Genomic DNA, 11690 nt, shown 5'->3' on the forward strand with positions numbered 1-11690 from the left:
GGCAAAGGGAGATAAATGGTGATGGAAGGAGACTTGACTTTGAGTGGTGAACACACAATACAATAGCCTGATGATGTATTATATAATTGTACACCTGAAACCTATATAATTTTATTTACCAATGTTGCCTAATAAATTCAATAAAGTTAAAAAAAAGAAAAAAAAAGAAGATACTTTCTCTAACTCTTCTAGTATCTCTAAAATTGTAGTAAAACTTCTTGCCACATGGTCTTAGTAAAGAGAATTATTTTATTGTACTAAGTATTAGCAATAATTATCTTTATGCTACCTATTCCAGGTACTTTACACAAAGGGGTCATAATGAATATTGTCTTGATGTTATTAGGCCACTTTCTGTTCTTCCTGTTCTTCTAGACATCAGGTTCTTCTTGTGGTAAAATGTCTTTGGTTGAATGTTTGTCCTCAACATCACACACTGCTGCAGGCCCTGAGTCTGGGCCGGACTCATCATCTATAACCAAAGAGCAGGGCAAGGATATTGCACACGGCGGGGTGCCAGGAGAGCACGGCCTGCTACTCTCTTCTTCCTCCTGTGACTTCAGACAAAGCTCCAATGTGCCGTCCACTGGGCTGGGTGGAGAGCTACCACATGGCTCGGAGACATGGCTGGGATCGGAGGTGTCCCGCTGGGCTATCAGCGCAGCTGCAAGTCCTGCAGGTACCGTCGGGGGCTTGTCTTTCTGTGTCTCTTGCTGTGGGTTGGCTTCTGGAGCCCCAGAAGCATGGGGAGGTGGCTCTGCGGGCCCTGGCAGAGAAGATATTTTCTTTCCCTCTGCTCTGGCTGCCCTGGCTTTGTTTTTGAGGGACCAGTTCTTCAAGCTGGCCATACCATTTCTTAACCATGTGCTGGGATGAAGGGTCACAGAATGCATCTGTGAATGCCGCTCTAAGGTGTCCTTTTTTGAATAAGCCGGGCGGCTGCTGGCCTGCTCAGAGGCGGGACCAGGCACTCCAGAAGCGAGTCTGGAGCTGCTGGAGTCGGACGGTTCTCCCTGCTGGCTTGGGGCCTGAAAAGTGCAATCTACTGGGGAGGACGTTTCGTTGGGTGTAAACACGGAATGCTCTGAAATCTGAGAGAAAGCACTATCCTGGGAGCTCACTGAGGAGCCAGATGGGGAGGTGCCTGGGGAGGACAAGCTAGAACAGCTCGTCCTGGGGCAGGTGCTTAATTTTGAGGGTAAAAGCTTCTCGGGGTTCTGGTCGGTGGCACCGCTCTTGCCCACCTCGATCCCCATGACCAAGCTCTGGTTAATGAGCTTCTGGCCCTCCAATTGTAAAGACTTGTGCTGCTGGAGATACTGCTCCTCTCCAGACCAGGGGCGTACTTCATAGCTGGTGTTGTTGTGTTTCCTTGAGAAAATGCCCCTGAGGTAGCTCAGCTTGGAGCGCTGGTCGTCGATGCTGGTTTCTGAGCAGCGCCGGTGCCTCTTGGAACTCTTGGGGGCATCTGCTGCGTGTGGCGGGGCGTGTCCAGGTGTGTCTGCATCCAAGGGCTGGCTCCTGGGACAATCATGTGAGGACATGTAATTGCAAGATGCCACAGAAATGGCCACTGGCTTTGAGGGCGGGGGGCGCTTCACGTGACTTCCTTCCATACCAAAGAAGCCCTTCTTCTTAGCATTTTTATTTGAGGCATTTTTCTTGATATCGGTGCCTGTGACTAGAGCCTGTTTAAAATACATCTTACCCTCCTCCTGTGGGGGTTCGCTTTGCTTCAGATGGTCCTCACCTTTCTGTGAGAGAATTGCATCACAGCTGGACTTGCGCAGCTTTTTCTGGCAAAACTCCCGGAAAGAGGACAGCTTTGCATCTCGATAGTCGATGCTGGGCTCGGAGCAGCGCCGCTGTCGCCGCGGGCTTTTCGGAGCATCTGCTGCAGCCGTGGTCAGGTAGCTGGGTGTGGCGGCGCCAGACGGGGCCCCGCCATGGTCCTGCAGGCTGGCCTCTCCGTACAGTCCTGGGACAGTCACCGGCTTGGATTCGAGAGGCCCTTCCATTTGAATGTCTTCATGTTTAGGATTGTCTGAGTCAAAGTCGCTCAGGATTAAAAGACCTTCCAGCTCGGGCTGGTCGGGGTCACAGTCAATGAGGGTGAGGACGGAGTCCATGCTTCTGCTCCCCTGGCCGAGGGTTGTCACCAGGTCACTGCACGGAGCGTCAACGTCCTCATTCAGCTCGTTTTCCAAGCTGTCATAGGAGGAGTCGGTCATTTGTAAGCAAGAGATATCTGCGGGAAATCAAAGCATGATAACCTTGTTAAATACTCCAAGTGCATGCTGCCTAAAACGGCAAAACCTGTGATGCTTAGTTTAATTCTCTTTTCATGTAGATTTTTCAAATTTCTATACTTAAGGAAAAATCCTCAATTTTTAATCACAATTAATCACAATCTCTCAATTTGTCAGTGCAGAATACAAAATAAAATTGTTTGGGTGTACTAGATTTATCTCAATTCCTAAAGAAATGGGCTTTCCCTAAGTAAGATTTCCTCAAAGCAAAGAGACATGTCATAATACCGAGAAATGATACAAAAAAATAAAGGAATCAATGCCAAGTACACCTGGATTCCGAATGAGACTGCCTTCTTGCGTGGCTTGCTGGTGAATACACGGAATTCACTCTCAGGGCAACCATTTACTAACCCTGTCAACTTCTCTTTGATAGAGTTCTTTAATATCCATTATTTATTTAATCTTTAAAACAACCATAAAAGTTAGGATTATGGGTATCCGTATTTTATAGATACAGAATCTATGTTCAGTGGCAGAGAATAATTGACCAAAGGTCATTGGTGGTACAGGACTTCACAGTCTGGATGCTGTTGCTTAGAAACGGTTTTAGAGTCACCAGCATCCTGAGTGTCCTAGGGACGCAGAGGAAGGGGAGAGAGAAAAAGCCCGGCCGCTTCTGCGGCCTCCGGGCCTTCTGCTCCAGGTTTAACGCCAGTCTTATGATGTGTATTAGCATTCCTTGTAAAGTTCTGTTTACAAAAACGATTAACACCATCAAGTGCTAACAGGTTCCTGAAGTTGGGGATCTCATCTTATCCACGTGAACCCCAGCAGGCCTTCTAAGGAAGAAGCCCGAGGCCCACTGACCCAGGCCAGTGGCTCCCTTCACTGGAGCTGCTGTGGGATCCAGGACAACCACTGTCCCACCACCTTCACAGACACGTGTCTGTTTCTCACAGGAAAACAATCCAATTAGTCACAATACCTGAGGTATTCTCTCTAATGTCACACCTCACTGACACCTCTCCAAAGAGGGAAGTGATTTCTTCTCCAAATATTCTACAGCAATTTTCAATCACAAATTGAATAAGCAGAGTAACCTGTACAAAAAGGGACAAAATTGAAGTGCCACTTTCCATACAGCATATCTATAAACCATACTTAATATATGAGTGCTGATTTCAACAAAAATGCAAAAGAATCCTGAGGGGGAAAAAATCATGTCTGTTTTAAAAGTATACGAAGAGTTTCCCCTAGAAATTTAGGGATAGAAATACATTTTAATCAGTGGACTAAAGTTATTATTTGTGGCCTTGGCTTAATGCTAACATTGTCATCCCAATGGTTCTGTCTTTAAAATTAGGGTAGTTTTATATATTCTCCACAGTGTTTGGGGTGAAGAAATATACGTTGTGATTAAAGCCCGTAAAGCATCACTAGACAGACATATGAAGTGTATTTCTTATGTATGAGGCAGTTGTCATGGGTCTGGGAAGAGGGCGTCTTCTATGGGTTGACTGTGAAGGAGACAGACAGCTGGAGAGAAAACTTGCATTTTGCCCCACTGGTCTCTCCCTAGGCACTTCCTTCCCGCAGGCTCCCTAATGGAAGGCTCTGGCAGAAGAGGTGAGACTGCACCAGGGAGCTTTCTGCCTCCACGGAGCTGTTGTGGAGTCTGGCTGTAGTTTCCCTGCCCCAACAGCTGAGCCGAGGAGCAAGCAGAATGGTGGGTGCGCCAGGCACCTCAGGGGTGTGGTTTCAAGTGACCGCCTTATGAGCGAGGTGTTATCACCACCACCACTTTCCCGAGGAGAAGCTGGATCAGTGTAACTCATTTTGCCCAGGAGTGTACTTCTGGCACGTGTGGGGCTGAGACTTGAACCCTGGCTTGTCTAACTTCAAAGTTCTTGTTTGTTTTCTCAAATCAAGTGCTTATCATACTGTGGTTGAAGTCAGTCACAGTTTTTTGCCTCTTTCAAGGGAAAAGAGAACTAAGCCAACTGCTAGCACTTTTCTGCGTCAGAAACCACTTTTCTATCGTCTACCAGGATAGGAAAAAACAATGAATGAACCCAAGTGTATGTTCTTTTAAGAAAATGTCTTTCAGAATTAATACCCTGAATTTTGGGTTCAAAATGGGGACTCAGTCTCCCAGGGCATAAACATGAAAAACTTCATTACCTTTTTTGTAAATTCGCCTTCTAATTCTGGGCTGTAGGTAGTAGAAGACCAAAGAATGCTCGGAGCGATACACACCGCTAAATTAAACGCGTTCATCTGATTGGATGAGGAGTGTTGCTCAATGTTGTGTAGTACCCCAAAAAGGTACCTTAGAAGAACAATATTGGCTCTCGGAAGCTGGTCCAACAGCCTGAAGACAGGAAACAAATGCACTCTTTAAGCAAGACATTTCATAAACTATTTGTATAAACAGGCAACCCTCACTTTCCATGAATTCCTCATGCAAAGCAAAACAGTCCAGACCTGCAGGAGTTTCAGTTAACATGGTACCATGCAAAGTGAGCACTGCCTGTACAGGAGGGGAGAAAACAAGGCTGGGGATTGGGCTATTTGTTTTGTACACTGTCTTCACAACTCAATGAAAATTTAAAAATTGCACAAAAATGGCTCCCTAAAAATGCTCCCAAAATATTTACCTGAAACTAATGTAATGTATTTTAGTTTAATCCTGTAACATTTCAGAATATTCTCCACCAAAACCCCACAAAATCTTTCTGATGAAACTCAACAACCATTAAACTTAAAGTGCTCCTTTGTTCCCAAGTGTACCTCTTGGTGGGAGCCCAGACTTGAGCTATTAAGGCTGCCTAGTGCATTCTGAGAGCTTGGGCTCTGTTCACTAGCTTCCAAAGTCAGTCTGTCCCGAGTCTCATCTCACTGGTATCACTTTCACATGTAAGTCAAGCTTATGATAGTCTATTTCCTACTATTCTCCTTTTGTAAATGATAAGAGGTTTTTAAATGATCATTCACTGAAAATGATATTTACTACCATCCAGAAAACTTATATGCTGATATCACGGTTGTTGCCTTTTTAAAACAGAATCTGCAACCAAGAGGAGAAAATTAGTCTGATTCCTGTTGCAAAAACAACAGAGGCATTTCTTCAGTACAATGAACTCACAATGAGTGTAGTTTATAGGGACAAATGATGAAAGATATTGAAACAGACCAAAAGGTTACTGAGTGTGCTCAGTGGAAAGCGAGACACTGTCTAGCACACTCCCTGGGTTACCTGGTTTTACGGGGGCCTTAAGCCTTTGAGTTAACCCTACAAACTCTAAGTTATTGATGACAGTTACTGGTGCACCTAAGACTTGCTCATAGAATCGAAAATTCTGCCTGGTCAAGAGACAAATGATTTATTTGTGCTCTCTCACTACCCCTCAATGCCTCAGTAGAGGAAGCCAGTTTTGTATCTATTTATAAATTCTTTTCTGATTCAACTACATAAGTTGTGGTAGTTTGAAATCTCCTTTGAACTGGTTGCAATATCTTATCAGTTCTCTCATTAATTAATGATTTAAATGAAATCTTTTACATGTGTTCATTTTATATTTGTATGAGAGTCATAGTGTTACCTTTTTTTTAAGGAAATCATCCTTAACAGTAAGGTGTAAAGTTTTAGACAATGAGCCATAAGCACAGAATCTAATCTTCACTATCTCTGGATGGTTTCCACCAAACCATAATGGAAGCAGAGAGTATTTTGTGACAAGGTTTCGCTTTCTGTCTCCAACAGTTGTACCATGTTTTTCTACAGACAAGGGATGTCTATCAATAGCAGGATGTAGATAATAACTTATGTTTTAAAATTGTTTGAGAAAAAAACTGTATTCAAGAAGCATATACAAAAAATGGTATTGGGATTTTTGGATTTTCAAAGAACTGGAAGTATTGCTTTTTTGATGGACACTTCTTTCTTGCTCCCTTATAATGCAGGGAATATGGAGGGGATGGGGAGGGGGGCGTTATTTCTGCCAGCAGCTTCCTTTGCCTGAGTACAGATGATGCACGCCTTGGGATCAGACTGCATCTGTGCAACTCCCTTTTTCCTTGATGTTTTTCCAGAGCCACCTGCCTCTCTGCAGTGCTCCCACAATGCCCTCCTCCACGTATCTCTTTTATAGCACAGATTATACTGAATTGCAATTGTAATTCTGGCTTTACCTGTGAACTCTAACAGACTGTGAGTCCCTTGTGGGAGGAAATTTTCTCTGTGTGAATTCAATTGGCGAATGAGATATATAAGGGGTTGTCTGGCTAAATATTTACCAAAATTAAGATCATAAATTGGGTTTATAGTAGGCTTTTGTCAACTCCTCTCAGATTTGGACATATAGAAGGTGTACAAGGGTCAAGTGTGCCATGTTACTAAGATTAGGGAGAGAACAATCATAACAATGACAGCGTCTAGCATAAATCTGTTTTTAACTGGTCCCCATGGATAACATTACTTCACGAGATGAGCTTATAAAACATACGTTTTTTAAAAAGTATTTTTGAGATGTGACCAAATTAGAATAGTTACCTTTGAATTGTAATTATTCTCTCTTCATCATTTCCTTGCTCCATTACACAGACCCATTGATCATAGAGATCTGATGAGAAAACACTTGTGGGAATATGTCGTAGAAAATCCTGAGAGAGAGGGAAAAACAAATACTTTAAATCATTATTTCATGCTAAACATGTACTGGAGTGAGTATAAAACATTTTGTTGAAAAGAGTTAAGCCTTCTCTTCTTTGGAACACACAGTTCTTGGTGCCAACTCTCCACTAATGTGCACATGTAGAAATACATGCTCTGGCTATTTTTCTAGCAAAAACCAGAGGAGCAACCGGAGTCTGGGTTGTGACGGGAAAGATACAGGACAACCTCTTTGGGTGAAAGCGCCTGTTTGTTTACATTTTAGCACACTAGCATGTGACAGGGCCTGGCAAGTCATCCTAAATCCCCCTTTCCCCTCTCCTAATGTAATCAGCATCCAATCATTCTATACATATTTACTCATATGTACCAGGTACTAGGGACAGAGCAGTGAATAAAACAGAGTCCCTGCTATTTTCAAACGTTATATTCCAGCGGAATTGCTGAGCAGTTCCCATCTAGAGACAGAGTTTCTCCCTTCTATTTCCCCATGGAAGGGCTCTCAGTACTTGGGGAGAAACAGCATTCCAGGCAGTGACTGGGCTCTGGGAGCCTGGCGAGGCACCCCGTGCGTGGTGTACACTGATTAACATGTGCCCAGCACATTCTCCACTCTGGCCTTCCAGACTCTGTTCTGCTGAACCATTGGTGGGGCTGGTGTGGTGAGACCAGATCATAATGCATATACTTATGGCCAAGGATGTTTGTTGTTTGGCCTTTTTTTAGAAAGAGCTTAAAAATAAACTAAATTTGGTTCTGGTCCTATGTTCATTTCTGTCTTAAGCCAATTCTCTCTGTTGCTTTTGGCATGGCATTCACAAAGCTAAGCTTGCAAAGTCTGATATCTACCTCAGTAAACTTTAGGCAGAGAAAACTCAGTTTCACGTCTAAGCACTGTACCCACGGTTGGCTATCATTCTGCAAGTTCATGGAAAGAGGTGAAAGATGCAATTGAGCAATTTAAATATTGCTGGGAAACCAAATTAGCAACTTTACAAAAGACAACACAACTTGTTACTTATATATCATGCTTATATTACTGATATGAAGGCTGTGACACCTCACTGTTATAGTTAGCTGATTATGTGTGTCTCTCCCCCAGCAGCTCATGAGTCCTCCAGGGCAGGGGCGGACCCTCACTCTCTACTTGTACACTTCAATGCCAAGCACAGCCCCATACAGAGTGGTGGTTATTACTGAGCTGTTGCTATTTGCATACGGACAAATATTAGTGAGGGACAAGGGAAGGCCAACTAAGTATAATTGAGATTCCAAGGTAACTTTAAAAACCTCTTTGTAGTCATGTCTCCTATCACAATACAATTTTTTAAAAGAGTGGCGAATAAGCAGGAAGAGGACTGATTCTTCCTATTCTATCATACTATGTTTCTCTGTTCTATTACATCTTCCAGTAGAAATGTACCTGGACACTTGTGACTCAGATGTGTCTTGACAAAAGTTACCTCTTTTTGGGTAAAGGTATTGAATTTTCATAATTCCAAGCTAATTTTAGTTGCTGCACCTACTTTAAGTCAGATTCAAAGAGGCAAAATCTGTTATTTCTAAGTGGGACATGACAATAGCACTCTTTTTAAATCTCAGTGGAACACATGCTTATGATCTGTCTTGAAGAAAAGCATCATTAAATCTTAAACCTACACTTGAAAGATAATAGGTCGTAACATCTCAATGAACTCTCCACAGCTGGAATAACAAGTTATGAAATACAACCGCCATCGCAGCTGAGAAAGGTTATGAGAGCTGGTCCTGAATTACAATCACCGCCTCCCAGCACTCAGCTGAGTCTCCTGCCCTCCCCAGCCAGAGCCCTGGTCACCAGCAGGACTACCAGGCTCATCGGAGATGAGATTCCTGCAGGGCTAAAAATGAACTTTCCCTCAAAGGTCTGTTGGATCAAAGTTACAGCATCTCAAGCAATTTTCTTTCAATTATAGTTTGAAGAGTTGAGCTTATACTTAAACAGAACCAGCAGAAGTAAAACATTAAAGGAAACCTAAAGTAGCACTTCCAAATAGACTTAAAAACAAGAAACAAAACAAAAGCTCAAAAACTTTAACTTTTGGCAAAAAGTATGTCCTTTCCTGCAGCCACTTAGAAGAAATGAGAGTAAAATGCAGTAATATGATTATAGAATGTCAACTACTTGTAACCTATTTAACCAGACTTTTCAATCATTTGGATTAATTTTGTCCTTTGCTTATTTTTGTACAAGTAATACTTCTCCAATTTGGAATGTAGTCAAACTCTTGTAATAGCCTCAATAATTTAGCACAAAATCTTAAGAAGTGTGTGCTGTGAAGAATAGCACGGTAGAGAAAATGTCCTAAAACAAAGGCTTTAGCTTCTTAAATTTAGAGATGGGAGAAAGCCCAATTAAATGAGTAAAAAAGAAAAAGTAATTGTGTGTGTATACTAGTATATATCTCCCTGACATATATCTGACTGCACACACCATGCATATATTTATTGTATTCCAGGGCTGAAGTGTAATCATAGTAATTGCACCCTGTGCAATACAGATTGGATGAGCCTGGCTCCAGCTCCTCAGTTCTTCGGAGTGTTCTTTACTGCACAGCCTACAGCAGGGTTAAGAGCAGACATGGCCCATTTACCAAGAATCATCTGACGGTGCATTAATTCATGAAGTAGGATTCTGTAAGCAGTTCCCCACCCCACAGGGTAGGAGTAGGTTGTGCGAGAGTCTTCTTCACCATGTTTTCCTTAACTTGGTTTTCATGCTCCTGCCCCAGAATGCGGCTGGGCCTTGTCTCTGCCCTGGCCTGGTGCTTCCCACCCAACTGGGAGACGGAAGCCTGAGGCACGTCTGCAGAAGCTACCCCTAAGGTCAAAAGCTCTGCTAAAAGCTGGTTTTGACTCTACATTTTCCAAAAATGTGAGGTATTTTCAAGAATGTGGGAGGAAAACATTTTAGAAGTGCTCTAAGCCAAATGTGGATGTGACTTAAGTAACCATGGGGTGGGGGTGAGAACCGTAAAAATGTCAGGAAAGGTTTTTATAAAAGGAGGCCGAGTCCAGAGCCACTCCTTGCCCCACTGTCACTTTAAAAGGCATTAGGGACAAGGAAGGTTCTATGACTGCATCAATGAATGGAAGTTTCAGGGGCCTCAGAAAGCAATGTTTGTGTCAGTTGTTAGGCAGATGCTTGTTTGGGATAGTAAGCTTCATTTTCAAAGTTTAATAAATATATTTTTGAGAGAATTGCATTTTTTAGGAAGGTAGTGAGATTGTGAGGAAGTCATCATAGCTAGGATGTTTGTTTTGGTAAATGTGCTCTATGTGCTTTGATTATTTTAAATTTAACTTAATTTACATATAATTATTTGCACGAGGTAGCAGAAGTCATGATGAGAAGAGTGGTGTGGGATAGAAAAACTTAAAAAGTACGTCTGACATGACATGCCAAGCCATTCATGGGCCGTGGCTTCTAAAGGACAATCTTGACTTTGTGAAGTATTCTTTTTTTTTTAACACCTTTTAGGTTCTAATCTATTATGGCTCTTTGCAGAAGGGAATGAGGTCAAAATGAAAGGAACCAGTTGTTCCTCCAGAGGTGCACTGTGGGGTGATGGAGGGAGGGAGAACTCCTACCTTCAGAACAGACGCTATCACGAAAATGGATTCAGTGTCCAGGGGCACGTCTGCTCCCGCGTCCAGTTTCTCCTTCAGCTCTTTGCACAATTTCACATTGGCGCACTGTCTGAAGATGCCATTTGTGAGGGGTCCGTTTTGATTAAGGAAAAAAAGAATATCCTATGGGGAAGCAAAGGGGAAAAAGGCACTTTACACATACCAGCGATCTCTCTCTGCCAGAGGCGAGGGTGGATGAGGGGACGGCTCTGGGGATCTGGCCGGATGGACTGCTGGAGGAATTAGTCAACGTATTTTTTGGTATCTCTAAATCTCTGTTGTTCTCTTTATCCAACATCTAAAAACCATTTTACCTCAAACACTTGCTTTAAGGAGACGGTCTTGTTTCAATGAACCAATGGCCACTTTAAACTCAGATTTCTTTGCTTCAAGGTCTCTGTCACCTGGTCTCTTCTATCTCACTACTCTCTCCCCATTACTGTCCAATACAAACTCTTTTCCCCAAATATGGAAATATTATTGTCAAACTCATTCTCCACTTGCTTGTCTTTCTTTTAATGCATCTCCATACTTCATTCTACTTCCTGTATTTACTTCCTTCTTCCCCCCCATGAGGCTTTCTCCATCCCAGTCCATTCTGGCCATATTTCATTTTGGTTTCTTTCAAGCTGTATGTCCTCTGCCTTCACGGCAGGAAAACAATGGGTGTTGGAGACAAGCAACCCATGGGATTTGAAACCTAATTATAGCACATATTTACTGTGTGATCTACGATAAACTTGAGGCTTTAAAATAAATTTGTAAGGTAGGGATGATGATGATGACTACCCCCAAATTCTGTTGTGCAGGGGGAATTGATAGAGTAGTGAGGCTAGTGTCTGGTACTTACAGATGCGCAATCCATACTAATAAAAGGGTAATATGCTAATTAGACCAGGAGACCTTCCAGGAGACCTTCCGGACAAACTTCCAGACAAATTCATGGTGGCGGGGCCGAGACAGAGGCAGTTAGGGGCAATCAGGCCAGCAGGGGAGGGCATTTGGTGGCAAGCAGGCTGGTGGGGGAGGGCATTTGGGGGCGAGCAGGCTGGTGGGGGAGGACAATTGGGGGCAAGCAGGCCAGTCGGAGGGTAGGT

At 43.1% G+C, this 11690-nt stretch overlaps 1 protein-coding gene across 2 annotated transcripts; it reads right to left on the reverse strand.

Moving 5' to 3' along the window:
• Positions 1-282: 282 nt before the first annotated feature.
• On the reverse strand, positions 283-10710 carry LOC118664446 (rho GTPase-activating protein 20-like). Of its 2 annotated transcripts, XM_036324551.1 has the most exons (5): positions 10555-10710; positions 6805-6914; positions 4434-4623; positions 3238-3352; positions 283-2248 (listed from the first exon to the last, which is right to left on the reverse strand). In XM_036324551.1, exons 2-5 carry the CDS (start codon positions 6846-6848, stop codon positions 372-374), a joined length of 2226 nt encoding a protein of 741 aa, XP_036180444.1. In that variant the 5' UTR covers positions 6849-6914; positions 10555-10710; the 3' UTR covers positions 283-371. The 2 variants fall into 2 exon arrangements, with proteins under 2 accessions (XP_036180444.1, XP_036180443.1); XM_036324550.1 differs by lacking the exons at positions 3238-3352; positions 6805-6914; positions 10555-10710 and having other exon boundaries at positions 4434-4569.
• Positions 10711-11690: the final 980 nt, after the last annotated feature.

Source organism: Myotis myotis, unplaced genomic scaffold (assembly GCF_014108235.1).
Source record: "Myotis myotis isolate mMyoMyo1 unplaced genomic scaffold, mMyoMyo1.p scaffold_m19_p_10, whole genome shotgun sequence".
Classification (NCBI taxonomy): Eukaryota; Metazoa; Chordata; class Mammalia; order Chiroptera; family Vespertilionidae; genus Myotis; species Myotis myotis.

Coding starts and splice junctions, on each gene's coding strand:
- LOC118664446 (XM_036324551.1), bottom strand. CDS start 6,848: ATGGAGCAAGGAAATGATGAAGAGAGAATAATTACAATTCAAAG. Junction 4,624..6,804: donor AGAATAATTACAATTCAAAG/GTAACTATTCTA, acceptor TCCTGTCTTCAG/GCTGTTGGACCAGCTTCCGA. Junction 3,353..4,433: donor AAGGCGAATTTACAAAAAAG/GTAATGAAGTTT, acceptor CTTTTTGTACAG/GTTACTCTGCTTATTCAATT.